Raw genomic sequence first — 21156 nt, 5'->3', positions numbered from 1 at the left:
CTTTGTATACAAGCTGAAAATTACAGTATAATAAGCCTTGTGATATAATATGATTATGTTAACCGATGTAACGTAAGAACTTTAATAAATAAATAAAACTGGAACGCCCACCCCCAAGTTTATTATTATTATTGGGCAAAAAAATTCCTGCATTGCAGGGGTTGGACTTCATGATCCTCGGGGGTCGCTTCCAACTCTGCAGTTCTATGATTAACTGCCAGTCAATAATGTGGGGGACTCACCCGCTAACTGCCCCCTATTAAATATACAGTGGTACCTCTGGTTACATATGCTTCAGGTACATACGCTTCAGGTTACAGACTCAGCTAATCCAGAAATAGTGCTTCAGGTTAAGAACTTTGCTTCAGGATGAGAACAGTAATCGTGCCACGCGGCGTGGCAGCAGCTGGAGGCCCCATTAGCTAAAATGGTGCTTCAGGTTAAGAACAGTTTCAGGTTAAGTACGGACCTCCAGAACGAATTAAGTACTTAACCCGAGGTACCACTGTAGCGCGCACATTTCACTGTATGCAAACTACAAAAATCCATACAATTTACCACAGTTTATCTTGTAGTGAGTGAATATTGTCTCGGGCAGAAGTTGAACAAACAACAAGGAGAGTTTTATTAATAAAAAGAAGCTTTTGAAAGAAAGTGGGTCAGGAAATGTGTTCTCCTAGGTAGAAGTCAACTTATTTACTTAAACTTTAAGATGTCTCAGGCTTAAACACAGGATTACAGTCAAAGCTTCTCTTAAACTCTCTTCACTAAAAAAAAGTTGTTATACTTCATTTTCTGTTACTTAGTTATGACAGGTGGTTCAGTTAAATACAGCACATCTTATTTCCCCCATCAATACCCTGGTTCATGAGCGAGGGGCACTTTTCCCCAGCTCCCCCTCTAAGCAACCCCACTGCTGAGGTAATTCCAAAATGGCATAACAGACCCAGGGGTCCCCTTCCCCCCTTGTGACTGGCTTGGGGGGTCTTCTCTCCCTAGAAGAACTGCCCCCTCCTGACTGGAAGGGGACCCAGAAGAGCCTGAATCCCCCCAGGATCTGCTTCTCCTGCCTCAAGAGTCAGCCCTCCCAGGACACCTCTGTTTGTCGACCTCCCCCAGACCCCCAACCGGGTCTCCCTCTCCAGGCTGGGAGGGTCTTTCCTCTCTCAGGGAGGGTGTTCAGCTCAAACCAGAACCAGTTCTCCCTCAGGCAAATCCTATCCTCCTCCCCAACTCCCACCTCAAAACAATCCCTCTTCATCTTCTCTCATATCAAAACACTATCTAACTCTCTCCCTCAGAAATGGCTTTTATTTTCCCTCCAAAAGTGCTGTTGTCCAATCAGAGAGAGGTTCCATCCCTCTGGTGGAATTTCTGGGGGACTGAATGACCAGACTCCGGTCCCTCTCTGCTGTCCGTCCGTCACGCTTCTGCCTGACAACAACCAGTACAGGTCAGCAGTAGGAAATTTCTGACCCTGATCACAACCACCAGACCTACTAAAGGTCAATACTTTGTAAGGAAAACTTCAGGAACCTGGAATCTCCATGTAACTACATCACCTTTGGTTTCACAATATGGCAGTTCTAAGAGCAGAGGTGGGGAAAGCAGGAGTTTGCCTGTGAGAGGAAGAGTTTTGGGCTCCTTATGAAAGGAAATTCCAGGAACCAGGAACAACTTCAGACAAGGCCTTTCCTAGGATGGAAAGAGAGTGAGGGAAATCTGACACTCCCTTATTCCTTTTGAAATAGTTTATTCCAGGCTTTAAGATACGGGGTAAGAATTTCCTTCCAAACTACCCCTCAATGGCCCATGGCCAGGGGAAGGAATAACACCTCAAAGAAAAACAGTCAAGAAACAGGAAAATTCAACGTCCGGAAGGGACCCAGTTTATTGAGAGAAATGCTATTGCAATACCTCCAGCGACTCAAAACCAGAGGTTCATTTTAGTACAACTTTGAGAGGGATTTTTTGAGAAAGGTACAGGCATTAGCTCATAGAAGTTATACACGTAAGGGAAGGTCTGTCAGGGAGCTAAAACGGTTCTTCTGTCCATTATTTTGGGTATCCTGGTGTCTTGCTGTTTTAGGATTTACATTTCATTCCTTTATTGTCCATCTCCCTGACAACCAGACCTTTAGAAAGTCCTTAGCTTACCATTCCAATGGCTCCCAACGCCTGGGAAGAAGACTCAAGGGAAGAAGAGTCGGACACATAAATTTTCTATTTCTAAACGTTTCAAACAATAGTTTGAAAGATAAGCGGGTGGAAGTCGGGGTTGAGAAGTCCACGTAGCCTAGAAATTAATACAGCACTGAGACAGCTTCCATCAGAGAAAGTAAGATGAAGGTATAACAAAGGTACATATGTTTCATTCACTGTTAGGTTATATGAATTCTATCATATGCTAAATGGGTTAACTAATTTTACAACAGAAACACCAGTTCAGTCTCGGCTTGAGAGGTTGCATAACGTGGGGGCAGATACAGAAGGCAGATCCAGCCCCCCAAAGGGAAACAAGGCTGCAGCAGCTGGTCTAGAACACTCTTTCCCTCCAAGCCGTATTAATGGATCCTTCTCTAGGAGGACTTGGAGGAGCCACAGACCCTTGGGAAGGAGAGAGGAGCAAAGGATGCCCCAGAGCCCCTCTGGAGAAGTTACTGACAGCACCCCAAACAGAATCACCCACCCAAGGCCATGTTTCTCTCTCTCCACCACCTTCTCTTCCCCCAGGGTTGCTTTTATTCATCTAGAGGAGTGGGGGAGGGGGTCTCTTTCACACCCCCTCTGGACACTCCAGGAACCCTGCTTTCTTCATTCCTCTATTCCTGCTGCCACTGGAAATAATGTTTTATCTGAACATTGTGCCCTTCAGAGAACCAAGTAAGAGGAAGGGTTGTAACACAATTAGTGTATCAATTATAAAAACTACAGAAGGGGTTTATGCACATAAGAAGATGGCCTCACTCTTTCTGTGTCTTCATTGTTCATTTCGTATAATAACAACAATAGGTGTTATACGGTTGTTCGTATACTACTAATATAACGAACCCTGCTTCCAAAGCATCACAACTTTCACCCTGTAATTTCCACAATGCTCTATTAGCAATCCCAAAACACCAACATTTCCAACTCTCTCTACCAAAGACTGAACTTCAGCCGACTCAAAGAGCATCAACATTGACCACCAGCATTGCAGGTTCACACTCTCTGCAAACTGCAAACAGTTCATGACATATGATATTGCATTTACTATTGTGAGACATCACCTTCATTACTTGAATACATGGGTACAAATTTACATGCAGACACCAGAACTTCGCATGTACTCTATGCATCCAACGGCTGATGTATATTAAGATCTGCACTCCAACTGAAGCTCCTTCCACACTGACTGAAGCTCTTTCCAGATTCCATATATTTAAATGATTTCTCACTATCAGTAAAGCTCTTTGCACACACAATCCTCACATTTAAATGCTTTCCCCCCTGCTGTGAATGTTCTCTGGTGTCTTTAAAATGTCCGCTTTGACCGAGGCTCTTTCCACACTCCTTACAATTCAATGGTTATTCTCTGGTGTGAGTTCGCTGATGTCTCTTAAGGTTTCCACTTTGACTGAAGCTTTTTCCACATTCCATACATTTAAATGGTTTCTCCTTTGTGTGAGTCTGTAGATGGCTTCTAAGGGTTTCACCATTACTGAAGCTCTTTCCACACTCCATACATTTAAATGGTTTCTCCCCTGTGTGTGTTCTTTGGTGGCTTTTATAATTTCCACTTTGACTGAAGCTCTTTCCACAGTCTATACAGTTATATGGTTTCTCCCCTGTGTGAGTTCTTTGGTGCAGTCTAAGGTTTTTGGTTGAAGTGAAGCTCTTTCCACACTCCATACATTTATATGGTTTCTCCCCTGTGTGAGTTCGCTGATGTATTCTAAAGGTTAGACTATGACGAAAACTCTTTCCACACTCCATACATTTAAATGGTTTCTCCCCTGTGTGTGTTCTTTGGTGTCTTTTATAATTTCCACTTTGACTGAAGCTCTTTCCACAATCTATACAGTTATATGGGTTCTCCCCTGTGTGAGTTCTTTGGTGCAGTCTAAGGTATCCACTTCGATTGAAGCTCTTTCCACACTCCGTACATTTAAATGGTTTCTCCCCTGTGTGAGTTTTCTGATGTGTTCTGAGGTATCCACTTTGATTGAAGCTCTTCCCACATTCCATACATTTAAATGGTTTCTCCCCTGTGTGAGTTTCCTGATGTGTTCTGAGGTATGCACTTTGACTGAAGCTCTTCCCACATTCCATACATTTAAATGGTTTCTCCCCTGTGTGAGTTTGCTGATGTTTACTAAGGTTTCCACTTTGACTGAAGTTCTTTCCACATTCCATACATTTAAATGGTTTCATCCCTGTGTGAGTTCGCTGATGTATTGTAAGGGCGTCCCTACGACCAAAGCTCTTTCTACATTCCATACATTTAAATGGTTTCTCTCCCGTGTGAATTTGCTGATGTGTTCTAAGGTCCCCACTTTGACTGAAGCTCTTTCCACACTCAACACATTTAAATGGTTTTTCCCTTGTGTGAATTCTTTGATGGATTCTAAGTGCTCCACACTGACTGAAGCTCTTTCCACACTCCATACATTTAATTGGTTTCTGTCCCTTGGGAGTTTGTTGATGTTTCCTATGAGTTTTGCTCCAGTTCAAGCTCTTTTTGCACTGCATAGCTTTAGATGGTTTATCTTCTGTTGAGTTCATTATTGTAAACTCAGTGTGCACACAGACAGAAGAACATTATGCACATTTTAACTTTGTCTTCATTATTCTCAATGAAATTGAAGGTGTCTCCTCAGAATTTGGATCGCCTTCTCCTTTGGGGGAAAGAAAACCATTTTAGAGTTTCACGGAAGAGGGAAAAGGAACTTAACATAAAGTGAGCCTAATTAACACCACCGTCTTTTTTATTTAAAAGCATCTCCTAGATTCTCTCCTCTCCTCTCTATGTCTCCCTGAGGAAGTATGGCCAGGGAATGGACCACCTGATCTTATGCCCTTCTTGTAATATAGAACTATCCTTGTGGAAATTATCTGTCCAGGACTCTCTCACTTTCCTTTCTCCTTTGGGGTGGGTGGTTAAGCAAATATGTGTGACACTGAAAAAGCTGAATTCTAATGGGAAGACTTTCAGAGGAAAATATTCTTTGGAATAATATACCAATTGCATGTAAGCTGTCAATTGGATTACAAAAGTGGATTATGCATTTCCTAAATGTGGCCAAAAGACTGATACTGATAAATTAGAGGAATAAAGATATGTTTCACCTTAATTAATTAATATAATATATCATTATTCAAACCCCATCCATAAGGCTGGGTTTTCCAACCCTCTGGGCAGCTCCCAACAGAATATTAAAGACACGCTAAAACATCAAACATCGACTTCCAGTTGGTCCACAGAGCTGAGAAGAGATGGGACTCAGCCCTTAGGGGAGAGTTCAGCTCTTTGCGAAACAAAGGGGGAGTCTGCAAGGGCACCGCAGCCCCCCAAACCCTCAAAAGGATTATTTTGAGGCCACCAGCACTATAAGGACGTCTCTCCGGCGCCGAAAACGCTCCCCTTGGAGAGCGGAAAGTGCAGCGAGATCAAGACGCCAGCGCAGGACGCCATTAACTACTCGGAGGATTGAAGCCTTGAGTCTATCCAGCACAGTGGCTGATTTTCGAACAAAAAGAAACCTGAATCTGGCAAAATGTTGGGAAATTCTAATTGAGAAAGATTCGGAAGACAGAAGGGATAAAAAAGGAGGCAGCCCCGACTGTGATTGATTTACACTGCATGAATTACCTGCAAAACGGAGTAAGATTCTAATCTCCTACAGCGAATAAAAATAATAAATATACTTTTTTAGTTCTGAAGGTTTGGTTTACTGAAAGGGAGGTGGAAATCCCTAGAAAATAAACTTATTTGAAACCCTTTGGGAGTTGAAGGAGAATGCTGGAGAAGGAGCTTCCGGCTTCTACTTTCAATTTTAATTTAAACTGCGCAATTTGTAAAAAATGTTTATGGAGCTATTTTTGCGAGTTAACATACCAGACAAGCAGAGACAAATATAAAAAGACTGCTAAAGTCTGGTACTGTAAGAAATTTGAGGAGATACTTACAGGAAGAGACTTGGGGACACCCTCCCCCTTTTGGTTAATGAGCATGATGGATTTATTTTCTCTCTCTCTTTTAACTTCACCTTTTTCATTGTTAAGACATTATAATTGTAGTGAATACCTTCCTCTTTTCCTTTCTCCTGGAATATAATGCGGTGGAAGTTGGATTAAGCCACCAAGAGGCGGAAGAATTTGTTTTGTTTTGTTGGTACTTGGTTTTGATTTCTTCTTTTTCTTGGGACGGGGACACAGTGGAAAGTGCGAAAAATCTGTGGAAGTGGTGGAAGACATTTTTCTCCTGCTTTCTCTTTGTTTTTGTACAAATAATTATTGGATTATTGCAGCATCTACCCTTTGTCCCCCTCTCAGCTATATACATTTGATATAGAACTGGTTGGAGGCAAAAGGGCCACCTAGTGGTGAAAGAGGAAATAACAGTTTAAGAATGACATCATCACAGAAAAAAGGAGGGGAGGGGCAACATCAGGAGACCCGGAGAGGGTCAAAGCAAGAAATGGAAGGGAAAGGAGATGTTGCAAAAATGTTTGCAGAACTGAAGAAAGATATTAAAGATATTAAACAAAGTGAGAAAAATATGGAAAGTAGATGGGAGCAGATGGAGAAAAAATTATCGATTTAACTGTGAATGAGATGAAAGCCCAGATAAAGGATGTGAGCAAGAGAACACAAAATTTAGAGGAAAGATTGAAACCTATGGAACGAAAAGTAAGGAATTTAAAAAAGGAGGATGAGAAAAATAAAAGTGCAGTGTCAAAGCTGAATAAGGAACAGGAGGAATTGTGGGATGCAATTGTGGTGCAGGAACTGAAGCAAAGAGAGATAAATTTGAGAATCAGATCTCTCCCAGAAACAGCAGGACAGAATATTTTAGAAGAATTAATTATTGAAATTGCACAATGGCTAGGAATTGGAAAAGATGAATTTGCCAATACAGTATTGAATGCATTTAGGATAAAAGTTAAATAAAAAAAAGGAAAAAAGTTTCCAGGAGATTGTTTGATGATATTTAAAGATAAGTAGATGAGAAATTTATTTTGCTAAAAAAATAAGAGAAAAGAAGCTCTATATTGATAGAGCAATGATAATCATATTTAAGGAAATTCCACTTTGTCAGCTGAAATGACGTGATGGATATAAACCTCTGACACAAGTGCTGAGAAAAAACAATATTGATTTTAAATGGGAGTATCTGGAAGGAGTCTCATTCTACTACAAGGAAAAGTTAAACTGAAAAAGATGAAGTAAAAAAATTCCTCCAGAGGTACAGGGAACTGCATAAAGAGGACCTACATTAGCTCCCAGTACGTTTCCAAGCACAATTCAAAGTAACCTTTAAAGCCCTAAACAGCCTCAGTCCAGTATATCTGAAGGAGCATCTCCACCCCCATCGTTCTACCCGGACACTGAGGTCCAGCACCAAGGGCCTTCTGGCGGTTGCCTCACTGTGAGAAGCCAAGTTACAGGGAACCAGGCAAAGGCCCTTCTCGGTAGTGGCACCCATCCTGACAAATGCCCTCCCACAAGATGTCAAAGAGAAAAACAACTACCAGACTTTTAGAAGACATCTGAAGGCAGCCGTGTTTGGGGAAGCTTTTAATGTTTGATGCATTACCGTATTTTAATATTTTGTTGGAAGCCGCCCAGAGTGCCTGAGGAAGCCCAGCCAGATGGGTGGGGTAAATAAGTAATAAATAAATAAATAAATAAATACTGATAAAAATTTCAGCTAGACCCTACTGGCACCATTGGAGGAAGTAATGAACAATATTTTGAAAAAAGGAGATACACCAGAGACTTGGAAAGAAGCATATATTATACTGATACCCAAACCAGACTCAGACTTATGACAGGTTAAAAACTACAGGCCGATTTCTTTGTTGAACAGTGATTATAAACTATTTGCAAATATTAAGGTTTTCTTCCTGGCCGCCAGATGAAGGACAATATAAGGAATATTGTGAATATTATTGAATACTTGACGGCCAGGAATGAAAAGCAGGCAGCCATAATATTTGTGGAAGCTGAGAAGGCCTTTGATAATATATTTGGGAATTTATGATTAAAAACTTAGAAAGGATGGAAATGGGTCAATTGTTTATGAGAAGTTTAAAAGCAATATATTCAAGTCAAAAGGCAAAATCTATTGTGGATAATGTATTAACAGAAAATATTGAAATTACAAAAGGGACAAGACAAGGGTGTCCACTATCACCATTGTTATTCATATCGGTCCTGGAATTCTCCTGAATAATACAAGGTTAGCAGAAGGAATTAAAGGAATATCAGTCAGAAGGAAAGAATATAAAGTAAAAGCCTTTATGGATGAGTTGGTAATAACAATTGAACCAATAACAAGTCCGAAGGAAGTACTAGAAAAAAGTGAACAGTTTAGACAAGTAGCAGGCTTTAAAGTAAATAAAAATAAAAAGTTTGTTAAAAATATGGACAAAAAGATAGTGGATCAGTTGCAATAATAAACAGAAACAGGGGTGGTAAAGAAAGTGAAATACCTAAGAATATTGTTAACCCCACAAAATATAAATTTCTATCAAGAAAAGCACAACCAGGTATGGAATAAGATTCAGAGAGATTTGGAAGTGTGGGGAAGGATGAAATTGTCACTTTGGGGAAGGATATCGGTTATAAAAATGAATGTGCTACCAAAAATGTTATTTTTGTTTCAGTCAATTGATGGAGTAGCTAAGATGACTGGGAGAATCCGAGAACAGCGGGACCAAAAATTCCTGAAGGACTGGAGTAAATTTGTGAATTATTTGAAGGGCAATGGTGTTCAATTGAATACGCTTGTAGGATAACAAGAAGTCTTGTGAAAAATGGAGATAAGAAATATTGTTAATAAGAGTTAAAAGATAGGATGTTAAGATTTTGATTATATAAACAGTAGTAAAGAGACAAATTGTAAACAGAAGAGAGAAAGGATGAAATCATTAGAAGGGAATGATGGAAGTCACTGGCTAAAAGTAGCCAAGATGTGTAAGAGATGATAAGATGGATGTTTTGTTTGGAAAGTTTATGTTAAAAATCTTTAAAAATTATAATAACAACAACAACAACAACAACAACAACAACAACAACAACAACAACATCAAACATCAAAAACTTCCCTAAATAGGGCTGCCTTCAGATGAATTGACAATATGAGAACACTCACAATGGTTGAATGGATTGCTTATAGACGTAGACTTTGTTTGGATAAACAAGGGCTCTGGTGCATGTTTATGGACTCTGGGCTTATTTGCAACCATTCAGATGTAATTGGCCAGTACTAAGCCATTCCACTTGAAGTCTGGAATGTCATGTGGCTTTATAGCTCTTCTTCGTGCTTTGGTTTCCTGCGCTCTGAATGCTGCTGTTTGTTTGAACTCTGTGGAGAGGCCAGTTTGGCGAAATGATACTGGACCCAAGTAGTCAGTGAATTATGAGCAGAATACCATAATTCCTTAATATCCTACAGATCTGGAAGGGCTCTTTCTATGTTCCTACACGCTGAAAGGAAACACACAAAGATACAGTCTCACAGAAAAGTGGAAGTACAGACCTCTCAATTTCTCCAGGACACGCCTCCGCGATTTTCTTTTTCAATGCAGCTGATGTCAGACTGGTGTATCAGACTCTGTCCTAACTGGAATAAACAAAACAGAAGTGTTATTGATGTCCTATGTGATTGTTAAAAGTATTCAAAAATATTCATCTTTAGAAGCAGAGCTACACGTTCCTCCAGTTGCTGGACTTTGTCTTCTAAGAGGGCAATCAACATACAATTGCTGCAGGGAAAGCTGCCTGCAACCTTTGGCAAGATGGCAAACATTGTGCAGGAACCGCAGGCGACTGCAGCTGTTCCCTCACCCTCCATCTTGAAAACGTATCGTAGGAGGTGGCTACAGTGGTCCTCCACTGTAAAGCGTGAAGACAGGACAAATAATCCCCCCCAACCACAAAGAACTCATAACCCACCTACTTTCAGCAGCCAGAAACACCATAACCAGACACTGGAGAGACCTGTCAGGAGTAAGCATGGACCAATGGTACCAAATAGTATGGGAAACAGCCCTACTGGAAAAATTAACTAATAAACTGAAACTGACAGGGGGACAAACAGAAGAAGACACCTTCACCCCGGTATGGCTCCCCTTTATCACATACACAGCCCAACAAGCCAATGACAATAATCCACCAACAGCATACAAATCAATATGGCTAACCTGATCCAAAACACCCACCCACCCCATTCACACATGAAAACAAAGATCACCACAGCCAATCACAAGCAAACAATCACACCCTAGGCCAACCCCAACCTCTCTCACCACCAAAGGAACACAAGTGAACAACACAAGCAACGCTGACACCAAACTCTACATACACTAAGCATAATAGAAACACCACCACCTGACCCCACCCCCATCCATCTTCCCTCCCTCCACCCCCTTTCTTTTCCCTTTTTTTTTTCTTCTCCCCCTAATGCCTGAACAAATGAAACGGATTTGTAAAAATGTTACATGGGGGGGAAATACGAGGCATTACACTTCTGTAAAACAAGAAAATCCTAAATAAAATATTTAAAAAAAAATAACCCCCCCCCAAAACCTAGGTCTCCCCCAACAAACGTTTGAGACTAGCTCCCCTAAATCTGAAAGATGGATCAAACTGCGCGCGCCGCCAGGCCTCTGACCTTTGCACAGGGAGAGCAGCTAATCAGCCACAAAGAAACACACACACAAGAAAACCCTTTTGCTCCTCCTTCAGCTGCTGCCTTCCTGACAGTAAGAGCTGTTTGACAGTGGAATTTGCTGCCAAGGAGTGTGGTGGAGTCTCCTTCTTTGGAGGTTTTTAAGCAGAGGCTTGACAACCATATGTCAGGAGTGCTCTGATGGTGTTTCCTGCTTGGCAGGGGGTTGGACTCGATGGCCCTTGTGGTCTCTTCCAACTCTATGATTCTATGAAATTTGGACGTCCTGCCAGCACAGAGGTGGGCCAGGACCACCCACACGGGACCCCCCTCCTGCAATAAACTCGAAGCCTGAGCAAGTGAGAAATTTTCCGGTAACTTATGTGAGGGGGTTTCTCCCAGGATCTTCCTGCCTTTTCTCTCCAGTGGCTGGACTTGGGAGAAAGACGCATCCTGGAAAGAACTGGGTGGGGAAATGGGACCCCCCCTTTCAAGGATCCCTCCCCGTCCCTCTCTCCAAGGCAGATTTCTTGCCAGGAAGGGAAAGGCCAAGGCAGCCCCTCTATAGATTCCCCCGCCAGCGCCCAAGATGGAGACATCTCTTCCAAAAGGCCACGGGTCTCTCCCTCTCTCCCCCCCCACAGGGTTCTCCCCTCCCCCGCCAAAGATGCTTCCATTGATCCCCCGGCCTCCAAACTTCCTTCGCCCTCCTCCCTTCGCCCTCCTCCCTCCAGAAACCCGCCTTGGCTCCGCACGCCCCTGCGCCCCCAAATGCGCGTGGCGCGGGGGCTTCCAAGGAGAAGGCGCCACGGAATCCCGGCAGGGGCCTCCTCTGTAGAAAGGACCCCTGCACCCCCGCCCTTGTGCATGTCCCATAGTGCTATGGTGTTTCTGGGGGGGAGATCTCTTGTGGGGAGGGGCTCCAAAGGAGATGGAGCCATGCAAGTCCTGCAGGTCTTGGGTCCCCACTTCGCAGCGGGATTGCATGGATCCAGACCCTCCTGAAGGGCCCCAGTAAAGGCGCTTTTGGGGAAGGTGGGGAGATATGAAGGGGTCTTTGTCCTTTCCTCCCCCCTCCCCATTTCACCCCCCTTCCCCATCCCTGCATCTTTACCCCTTTGTCCTCTCTTCTGCCCCTCCGCCTCCCTTGCTCGCTCTTCCGATGTCTTTTCCTGCAACAGAAAGAGCAGGGCGGGAGGAGTTAGTCCAGCGACGCCCCCCCCCCTTTCTCAAGCTCCTCCCGATGCTCCTTTTTCCCGCCTGCCAGGAAAAGTCCGGCCCATAGAGCTATGGGGCAGAGCAGCCCTTGCCGGTGCTCGGAAGGGAGCCTGCACTGAGGATTTTCCCAGGGGTTGCAGGGAGGCCTCTCTATCTCTCTCCTCTCTATGATAGAAGGGGGGGGGGCTGTTCTTCCCTGCTCAGTTCTTCCTATACTGGAGGCTCTGGGATCCTGCATCTCAGCCCGCAAGGCCCCTTTTCTGTGGTTACACCAAGCCTGCAGGGCCGTTCTTTGGCCACTGCTTCCCTGCCTCTGTTATAGAGAGAGCGGCAAACTCTGCACATGCCCAGAGAATCCTGTATGAACTCCCACCACACCGTTTTCACTTTTCGTTTGCCACTAAACGAACCACCAGTCAATAATGCAGGGCTCTTTTGCCCCACGTGGATCACGATCCCGCAACCCTGAAAGGAGGGGCCTCATGCTGTGCCCACTGAGCTCTCCTACCTCTCCCCCCTAAGGGACCGGGGCCCCTAGGAGTTGGCCCCTCTGGATGCACCTTTCCCAGCACGGGAGCCTAGCCGAGCGTTGCCACGTCCAGAATCTGGTGGGATCCCATGGCGGGATCCGGATCCCTCCCGGTGCCTTGCCCACTTTCTCCCTGGGCAGAAATCCCCGAGCGGCGAGGCCACGTAAGGGTTAAGGGGAGAGAGAGAAAAAAGGCCCTTCTCTCCACCACCCCACTTCTCCTTCCGCTTGTTTTGGGAGGCCTCTGGGGTGGCAAGTCCTTTGGGTGAAGGGGAGGCTCTGGGGCGGTTGGGGTGCAGAAAAGGCTGTTGGGGGGCTGAGAGATGAATTGGAGGATCCCCTGGGTGGGTAGAAAGGAAACCATGGGACCCAAGGCCTTTGAGGTCCCTGCAACCCCCTGCCCAACCCCCACGAACCCGGGGGGGGGGGGAGAGAGCTCTTTGAGGGTCTCAGAAATGGGTGTCCCTTGAGAAGGGGGGAGGACTCCAAGTGGGGAAAGAGGGTGGGCACCTGTATTTGGCAGATGCTTTCTTTGTGACCCCTGCATTGCAGAGGGGTTGGATTAGATGACCCTGGGGGTCCCTTCGAGCGCCACAGTTTTATGGTTCTGGGGGGCAGAGGACAGATTGAATAAGTATCACCAGAAAACATTTAAAAACGGGGCTCCTTGTGTGACCTGAACTGTGGGTTCTCACATATGTTAATGTCCAAAATTCAGCATTCGATTGACGTTGGAGAGAGACTAAGTTGAGAAATGAGACCAAGGGTACATATTGATATTGCAATGTATTAGATAAAATGTAAGGAAATATAAAATAATAAGTGTACATTCATTTGTAAAAAAGGAATATACAGCAGAATAGACAGGATGTTCAAAGTGTTGGTGTGTGTGTGTGTGTGTGATTTTGGAATTGTTTTTTGTCCTTGTGTTCCCCCTCTTTAAGTATATAAAATTTGTATACATGCTGAAAATTACAGTATAATAAGTCTTGTGATGTATTATGATAATTTAACATAAGAACTTTAATAAATAAATAAAACGAAGTTCCAAAAAAAGACGTTTATTATTATAATAAATAAATAAAACTTATGTTCGGGGGGGAGTTTATTATTATCATTATTATTGGGCAAAATATTCCTGCATTGCAGGGGGTTGGACTTGATGACCTTCGGGGGGGTCCCTTCCAACTCTGCAGTTCTATGATTAACCACCAGTCAATAATGTGGGGGACTCACCCACTTACTGCCCCCTATTAAATTAAAATACAGTGTGCACATCTCACTGTATACAAACTACCTAAATCTATACAATTTACCACAGTTTATCTTGTAGTGAGTGAATATCGTCTCGGGCAGAAGCTGAACAAACACCAAGGAGAGTTTTATGAACCAAAAGAAGCTTTTGAAAGAAAGTGGGTCAGAAAGTGTTCTCCTGGGTAGAAGTCAACTTATATACTTAAACTTTAAAATGTCTCAGGCTTAAACATAGGATTACAGTCAAAGCTTCTCTTAAGCTCTCTTCACTAAAAAAAAGTTGTTATACTTCATTTTCTGTTACTTAGTTATGACAGGTGGTTCAGTTAAATACAGCACAGCTTCCTTCCCCGATCAATACCCTGGTTCATGAGCGAGGGGCACTTTTCCCCAGCTCCCCCTCTCTAAGCAACCCCACTGCTGAGGTAATTCCAAAATGGCGTAACAGACCCAGGGGTCCCCTTCCCCCCTTGTGACTGGCTTGGGGGGGTCTTCTCTCCCTAGAAGAACTGCCCCCTCCTGACTGGAAGGGGACCCAGAAGAGCCTGAATCCCCCAGGATCTGCTTCTCCTGCCTCAAGAGTCAGCCCTCCCAGGACACCTCTGTTTGTCGACCTCCCCCAGACCCCCAACCGGGTCTCCCTCTCCAGGCTGGGAGGATCTTTCCTCTCTCAGGGAGGGTGTTCAACTCAAACCAGAACCAGTTCTCCCTCAGGCAAATCCTATCCTCCTTCCCAACTCCCACCTCAAAACAATCCCTCTTCATCTTCTCTCATATCAAACACTATCTAACTCTCTCCCTCAGAAATGGCTCCTTTTATTTTCCCTCCAAAAGTGCTGTTGTCCAATCAGAGAGAGGTTCCATCCCTCTGGTGGAATTTCAGGGGGACTGAATGACCAGACTCTGGTCCAGCTCTGCTGTCCGTCACACTTCTGCCTGACAACAACCAGTACAGGTCAGCTGTAGGAAATTTCTGACCCTGATCACAACCACCAGACCTACTAAAGGTCAATACTTTGTAAGGAAAACTTCAGGAACCTGGAATCTCCATGTAACTACATCACCTTGGGTTTCACAATATGGCAGTTCTAAGAGCAGAGGTGGGGAAAGCAGGAGTTTGCCTGTGAGAGGAAGAGTTTTGGGCTCCTTATGAAAGGAAATTCCAGGAACCAGGAACAACTTCAGACAAGGCCTTTCCTAGGATGGAAAGAGAGTGAGGGAAATCTGACCCTCCCTTATTCCTTTTGAAATAGTTTATTCCAGGCTTTAAGATACAGGGTAAGAATTTCCTTCCAAACTACCCCTCAATGGCCCATGGCCAGGGGAAGGAATAACACCTCAAAGAAAAACACAGTCAAGAGACAGGAAAATTCAACGTCCGGAAGGGACCCAGTTTATTGAGAGAAATGCTATTGCAATACCTCCAGCGACTCAAAACCAGAGGTTCATTTTAGTACAACTTTGAGAGGGATTTTTTGAGAAAGGTACAGGCATTAGCTCATAGAAGTTATACATGTAAGGGAAGGTCTGTCAGGGAGCCAAAACTGTTCTTTTGTCCATTATTTTGGGTATCCTGGTGTCTTGCTGTCTTAGGATTTACATTTCATTCATTTATTGTCCATCTACCTGACAACTAGACCTTTAGAAAGTCCTTAGCTTACCATTCCAATGGCTCCCAACGAATGGGAAGAAGACTCAAGGGAAGAAGAGTTGGTCACATAAATTTTCTATTTCTAAACTTTTTAAACAGTTGTTCGAAAGATAAGCGGGTGGAAGTCGGGGTTGAGAAGTCCACATAGCCTAGAAATTATTAGAGCACTGAGACATAGCTTCCATCAGAGAAAGTAAGATGAAGGTATAAGAAAGGTACATATATTTCATTCACTGTTAGGTTATATGAATTCTATCATATGCTAAATGTTTTAACTAATTTTACAACAGAAACACCAGTTCAGTCTCGACTTGAGAGGCCGCAAAACGAGGGGGCAGATACAGAAGGCAGATCCAGCCCCCCAAAGAGAAACAAGGATGCAGGAGCTGGTCTAGAACACTGTTTCCCTCCAAGCCGTATTAATGGATCCTTCTCTAGGAGGACTTGGAGAAGCCACAGACCCTTGGGAAGGAGAGAGTAGCAAAGGATTCCCCAGAGCCCCTCTGGAGACGTTACTGACAGCACCCCAAACAGAATCACCCACCAAAGGCCATGTTTCTCTCTCTCCACCACCTTCTGTCCCCCCAATTGCTTTTATTCATCTAGAGGAGCGGGGGAGAGGGTCTCTTTCACACCCCCTCTGGACACCCCAGGAACCCTGCTTTCTTCATTCCTCTTTTCCTGCTGCCACTGGAAATAATGTTTTATCTGAACATTGTGCCCATCAGAGAACCAAGTAAAAGGAAGGGTTGTAACACAATTAGTGTATCAATTATAAAAACTACAGAAGGGGTTTATGCACATAAGAAGATGGCCTCACTCTTTATGTGTCTTATTTGTTCATTTAGTATAATTACAACAATAGGTGTTATACGGTTGTTCGTATACTACTAATATAATGAACCCTGCTTCCAAAGCATCACAACTTTCACCCTGTAATTTCCACAATGCTCTACCAACATTTCCAACTCTCTCTACCAAAGACTGAACTTCAGCCGACTCAAAGAGCATCAACATTGACCACCAGCATTGCAGGTTCACACTCTCTGCAAACAGTTCATGACATATGATATTGCATATACTATTGTGAGACATCAGCTTCATTACTTGAATACATGGGTACAAATTTACATGCAGACACCAGAACTTCACATGTGCTCTATGTATCTAACGGCTGATGTATATTAAGATCTGCACTCCAACTGAAGCTCCTTCCACACTGACTGAAGCTCTTTCCATATTCCATATATTTAAATGATTTCTCACTATCAGTAAAGCTCTTTGCACACACAATCCTCACATTTAAATGCTTTCCCCCCTGCTGTGAATGTTCTCTGGTGTCTTTAAAATGTCCACTTTGACCGAGGCTCTTTCCACACTCCTTACATTTAAATGGTTATTCTCTGGTGTGAGTTCGCTGATGTCTCTTAAGGTTTCCACTTTGACTGAAGCTTTTTCCACATTCCATACATGTAAATGGTTTCTCCTTTGTGTGAGTCCGTAGATGGCTTCTAAGGGTTTCACCATTACAGAAGCTCTTTCCACACTCGATACATTTAAATGGTTTCTCCCCTGTGTGTGTTCTTTGGTGGCTTTTATAATTTCCACTTTGACTGAAGCTCTTTCCACAGTCTATACGGTTATATGGGTTCTCCCCTGTGTGAGTTCTTTGGTGCAGTCTAAGGTTTTTGGTTGAAGTGAAGCTCTTTCCACACTCCATACATTTATATGGTTTCTCCCCTGTGTGAGTTCGCTGATGTATTCTAAAGGTTAGACTATGACGAAAACTCTTTCCACACTCCATACATTTAAATGGCTTCTCCCCTGTGTGTGTTCTTTGGTGTCTTTTATAATTTCCACTTTGACTGAAGCTCTTTCCACAGTCTATACAGTTATATGGGTTCTCCCCTGTGTGAGTTCTTTGGTGCAGTCTAAGGTATCCACTTCGATTGAAGCTCTTTCCACACTCCATACATTTAAATGGTTTCTCCCCTGTGTGAGTTTTCTGATGTGTTCTGAGGTATCCACTTTGACTGAAGCTCTTCCCACATTCCATACATTTAAATGGTTTCTTCCCTATGTGAGTTTGCTGATGTATTCGAAGGGCCCCACTTTGATGGAAGCTCTTTCCACACTCCATACAGTGGAATGGTTTCTCCCCTGTGTGAGATTTCTGATGTGTACTAAGGTTTCCACTTTGACTGAAGTTCTTTCCACATTCCATACATTTAAATGGTTTCGTCCCTGTGTGAGTTCGTTGATGTATTGTAAGGGCGTCCCTACGACCAAAGCTCTTTCCACATTCTATACATTTAAATGGTTTTTCTCCCGTGTGAATTCGCTGGTGTGTTCTAAGGTCCCCACTTTTACTGAAGCTCTTTCCACACTCCATACAATGGAATGGTTTTTCTCCCGTGTGAATTCGCTGATGTGTTCTAAGGTGTCCACTTTGACTGAAGCTCTTTCCACACTCAACACATTTAAATGGTTTCTCCCTTGTGTGAATTCTTTGGTGGATTCTAAGTGCTCCATGCTGACTGAAGCTCTTTCCACACTCCATACATTTAATTGGTTTCTCTCCCTTGGGAGTTTGTTGATGTTTCCTAAGAATTTTGGTGCAGTTCAAGCTCTTTTTGCACTGCATAGCTTTAGATGGTTTCTCTTCTGTTGAGTTCATTATTGTAAACTCAGTGTACACACTGACAGAAGGATATTATGTACATTTTAACTTTGCCTTCATTATTCTCAATGAAATTGAAGTTGTCTCCTCAGAATTTGGATCACCTTCTCCTTTGGGAGGAAAGAAAATCATTTTAGGGTTTCAAGGAAGAGGGAAAAGGAACTTAACACAAAGTGAGTCTAATTAACAGCACCATCTTTTTTTTAAAAGCATCTCCTAAATTCTCCCCTCTCTTCTCTACGTCTCCCTGAGGAAGTATGGCCAGGGAATGGACCACCTGATGTCATGCCCGTCTTGTGATATACAAATATCCTTGTGGAAATTATCTGTCCAGGACTCTCTCACTTTCCTTTCTTCTTTGGGTGAGTGGCTAAGCAAATATGTGTGACACTGAAAAAGCTGAATTCTAACGGGAAGACTTTCAGAGGAAAATATCCTTTGGAATAATATACCAATTGCATGTAAGCTGTCAATTGGATTACAAAAGTGGATTATGCCTTTCCTAAATGTGGCCAAGAGAATGATACTATAAATTAAAGGGGGAAAATATGTTCCACCTTAATTAATCAATTAATTAATTAATATATATTATTCAAACCCCGGCCATCCGGCTGGGTTTCCCCAGTCCTCTGGGCAGCACCGAACAAAATATTAAAAACACGATAAAACATCAAACATTGATTTCCGGTCGGTCCGCAGAGCTGAGAAGAGACAGGACTCAGCTCTTAGGGGAGAGTTCAGCTCTTTGCGAGACAAAGGGGGAGTCTGCAAGGGTGGAGCAGCCCCCTCAAAACACTCAAAAAAGGATTATTTTGAGGCCAGCTGCGCCACAAGGATAGGATGCAGGCAAGGCAGTCATGAGAGGATTCTTTATTCAACAGAATAGAATATATAGAAGACTCAGAGAAAAGAAAAAGATGGAAATTTTAAATGAGATAATGGAAAATGAAAAAAGCTAGCTAAAAAGCCTAATGATTAATCATAATATTAAGATATTACAAAGTCAATTTTCAACAATTGTGAATCAGGAAGTAGAATGGAAAATTAAAATGATGAAACAAAAGAACTTTGAATACGCAAATAAACCAGGAAAATGGCTAGCATGGCAGATAAACAAAAGAAAATCTCAAAAGACAATTAATAAAATTAAAATTGGAGAGAAAGAACTAGAGAATCCAAAAGAAATAAGAAAAGGATTTGTAAACTTCTACCGACAATTGTATAAAAAAGGTGGAAAAGAGAACATAGTCAAAATAGAAGAATTTTTAAAGAAGAATGGAGTGCAACAAATCCCACAGAAAAGAAGGACAGACTGAATGAATTAATAGAAGAGAAAGAAATTTTGAGAGCAATAAAGGACTTAAAATCAGGAAAAGCACCAGGACTGGATGAATACTTGACGGCCATGAATGAAAAGCAGGCAGCCATAATATTTGTGGAAGCTGAGAAGGCCTTTGATAATATATTTGGGAATTTATGATTAAAAACTTAGAAATGATGGAAATGGGTCAATTGTTTATGAGAAGTTTAAAAGCAATATATTCAAGTCAAAAGGCAAAATCTATTGTGGATAATGTATTAACAGAAAATATTGAAATTACAAAAGGGACAAGACAAGGGTGTCCACTATCACCATTGTTATTCATATCGCTTCTGGAATTCTCCTGAATAATATAAGGCTAGCAGAAGGAATTAAAGGAATATCAGTCAGAAGGAAAGAATATAAAGTAAAAGCCTTTATGGATGACTTAGTAATAACAATTGAACCAATAACAAGTACTAGAAGTACTAGAAAAGTACTAGAAGTACTAGAAAAAAGTGGATAGTTTAGACAAGTAAATAAAAATAAAAAGTTTGTTAAAAATTTGGACAAAAAGATAGTGGACCAGTTGCAACAACAAACAGAAATAGGGGTGGTAAAGAAAGTGAAATACCTAAGAATATTGTTAGCCCCCCAAAATATAAATTGATGTCAAGACAACCACAACCAGGTATGGAATAAGATTAAGAGAGATTTGGAAGTGTGGGGAAGGATGAAATTATCACTTTGGGGAAGGATATCAGTTATAGAAATGATTTTGTGCTATCAAAAATGTTATTTTTCTTTCAGTCAATTGATGGAGTACACAGAATTAGCTAAGATGACCGGGAGAATTGGAGAACAGCGGGACCAAAAATTCCTGAAGGACTGGAGTAAATTTGTGAATTATTTGTAGGACAATGGTATTCACTTGAATACGCTTGTAGGATAACAAGAAGTCTTGTGAAAAATGGAGATAAGAAATATTGTTAATCAAGGTTAAAAGATAGGATGTTAACATTTTGATTATATAAACAGTAGTAAAGACACAAATTGTAAACAGAAGAGAGATAGGGTGAAATCATTAGAAGGGAATGATGGAAGTCACTGGCTAAAAATAGCCAAGATGTGTAAGAGATGATAAAATGGATGTTTTGTTTGGAAAGTTTATGTTAAAATCATTAATAATAATAATAATAATAATAATAATAATAATAATCAAAAATTTCCCTAAACAGAGCTGCCTTCAGATCGATTGATGATATGACAACACAACGCTTGAATGGATTGCTTATAGACGTAGACTTTGTCTGGATAAACAGAATGACATGTGGAATAAGTTCATAGAGAATATAGTAGATATCTAATAAACATATGTACAGTACGAGAATATTTAATATTATGGTATTATTTGAACTTTTTTCTCTTCTCTCTCTTTTATCTGTTCTCACTTTATTTTCTATAACTGAAATTATTTCAGTCAGTTAGTTCCCAACAACCAGCATTCTTCTCCTTCCACCTTCAGAGGTAATAATCTTCTGAATCCCAGGGGATGGGAATCACGGCTGGGGAGGCAGCTTTTGCCCTCAGGCCCTGCTGGTGAGTTTCTCCTTGGCTGGTGTCATGGTATTGCTAGAGAATGAAGGGG

At 42.3% G+C, this 21156-nt stretch overlaps 3 protein-coding genes across 5 annotated transcripts in view; all 3 read right to left on the bottom strand.

Annotated features, from left to right (window-relative positions):
• LOC310756951 (uncharacterized protein) overlaps positions 1-21156 on the bottom strand; it is a 34885-nt gene that overhangs the window by 11066 nt on the left and 2663 nt on the right. The window lies entirely within an intron of this gene.
• Positions 1860-12054, bottom strand: LOC310757023 (uncharacterized protein). The gene is made up of 3 exons (XM_083602109.1): positions 11991-12054; positions 9746-9829; positions 1860-4877 (listed from the first exon to the last, which is right to left on the bottom strand). The coding sequence occupies exon 3, from the start codon at positions 4762-4764 to the stop codon at positions 3568-3570; it is 1197 nt and encodes a 398-aa protein (XP_083458235.1). The 5' UTR covers positions 4765-4877; positions 9746-9829; positions 11991-12054; the 3' UTR covers positions 1860-3567.
• LOC310756997 (uncharacterized protein) overlaps positions 15244-21156 on the bottom strand; it is a 50335-nt gene continuing 44422 nt past the window's right edge. For all 3 annotated transcript variants that reach the window (XM_083602066.1, XM_083602065.1, XM_083602064.1), the window contains one exon: positions 15244-18318. In XM_083602066.1, the coding sequence (XP_083458192.1) occupies positions 16925-18205 (1281 nt within the window). In that variant the 5' untranslated portion in view covers positions 18206-18318 and the 3' untranslated portion in view covers positions 15244-16924. The remainder of the gene's footprint in view (positions 18319-21156) is intronic.

The sequence above is a fragment of the Podarcis filfolensis genome (assembly GCF_964270895.1).
Source record: "Podarcis filfolensis genome assembly, chromosome: 2".
In the NCBI taxonomy this organism is placed as follows: domain Eukaryota; kingdom Metazoa; phylum Chordata; class Lepidosauria; order Squamata; family Lacertidae; genus Podarcis; species Podarcis filfolensis.
The sequence above is the reverse complement of the archived record's forward strand: the minus strand, read 5'-3'. Positions and strand labels throughout refer to the sequence as shown.

Bases quoted from the DNA above. Each gene is read 5' to 3' on its own strand.
- LOC310757023 (XM_083602109.1), bottom strand. From the start codon at position 4,764: ATGAACTCAACAGAAGATAAACCATCTAAAGCTATGCAGTGCAAAAAG.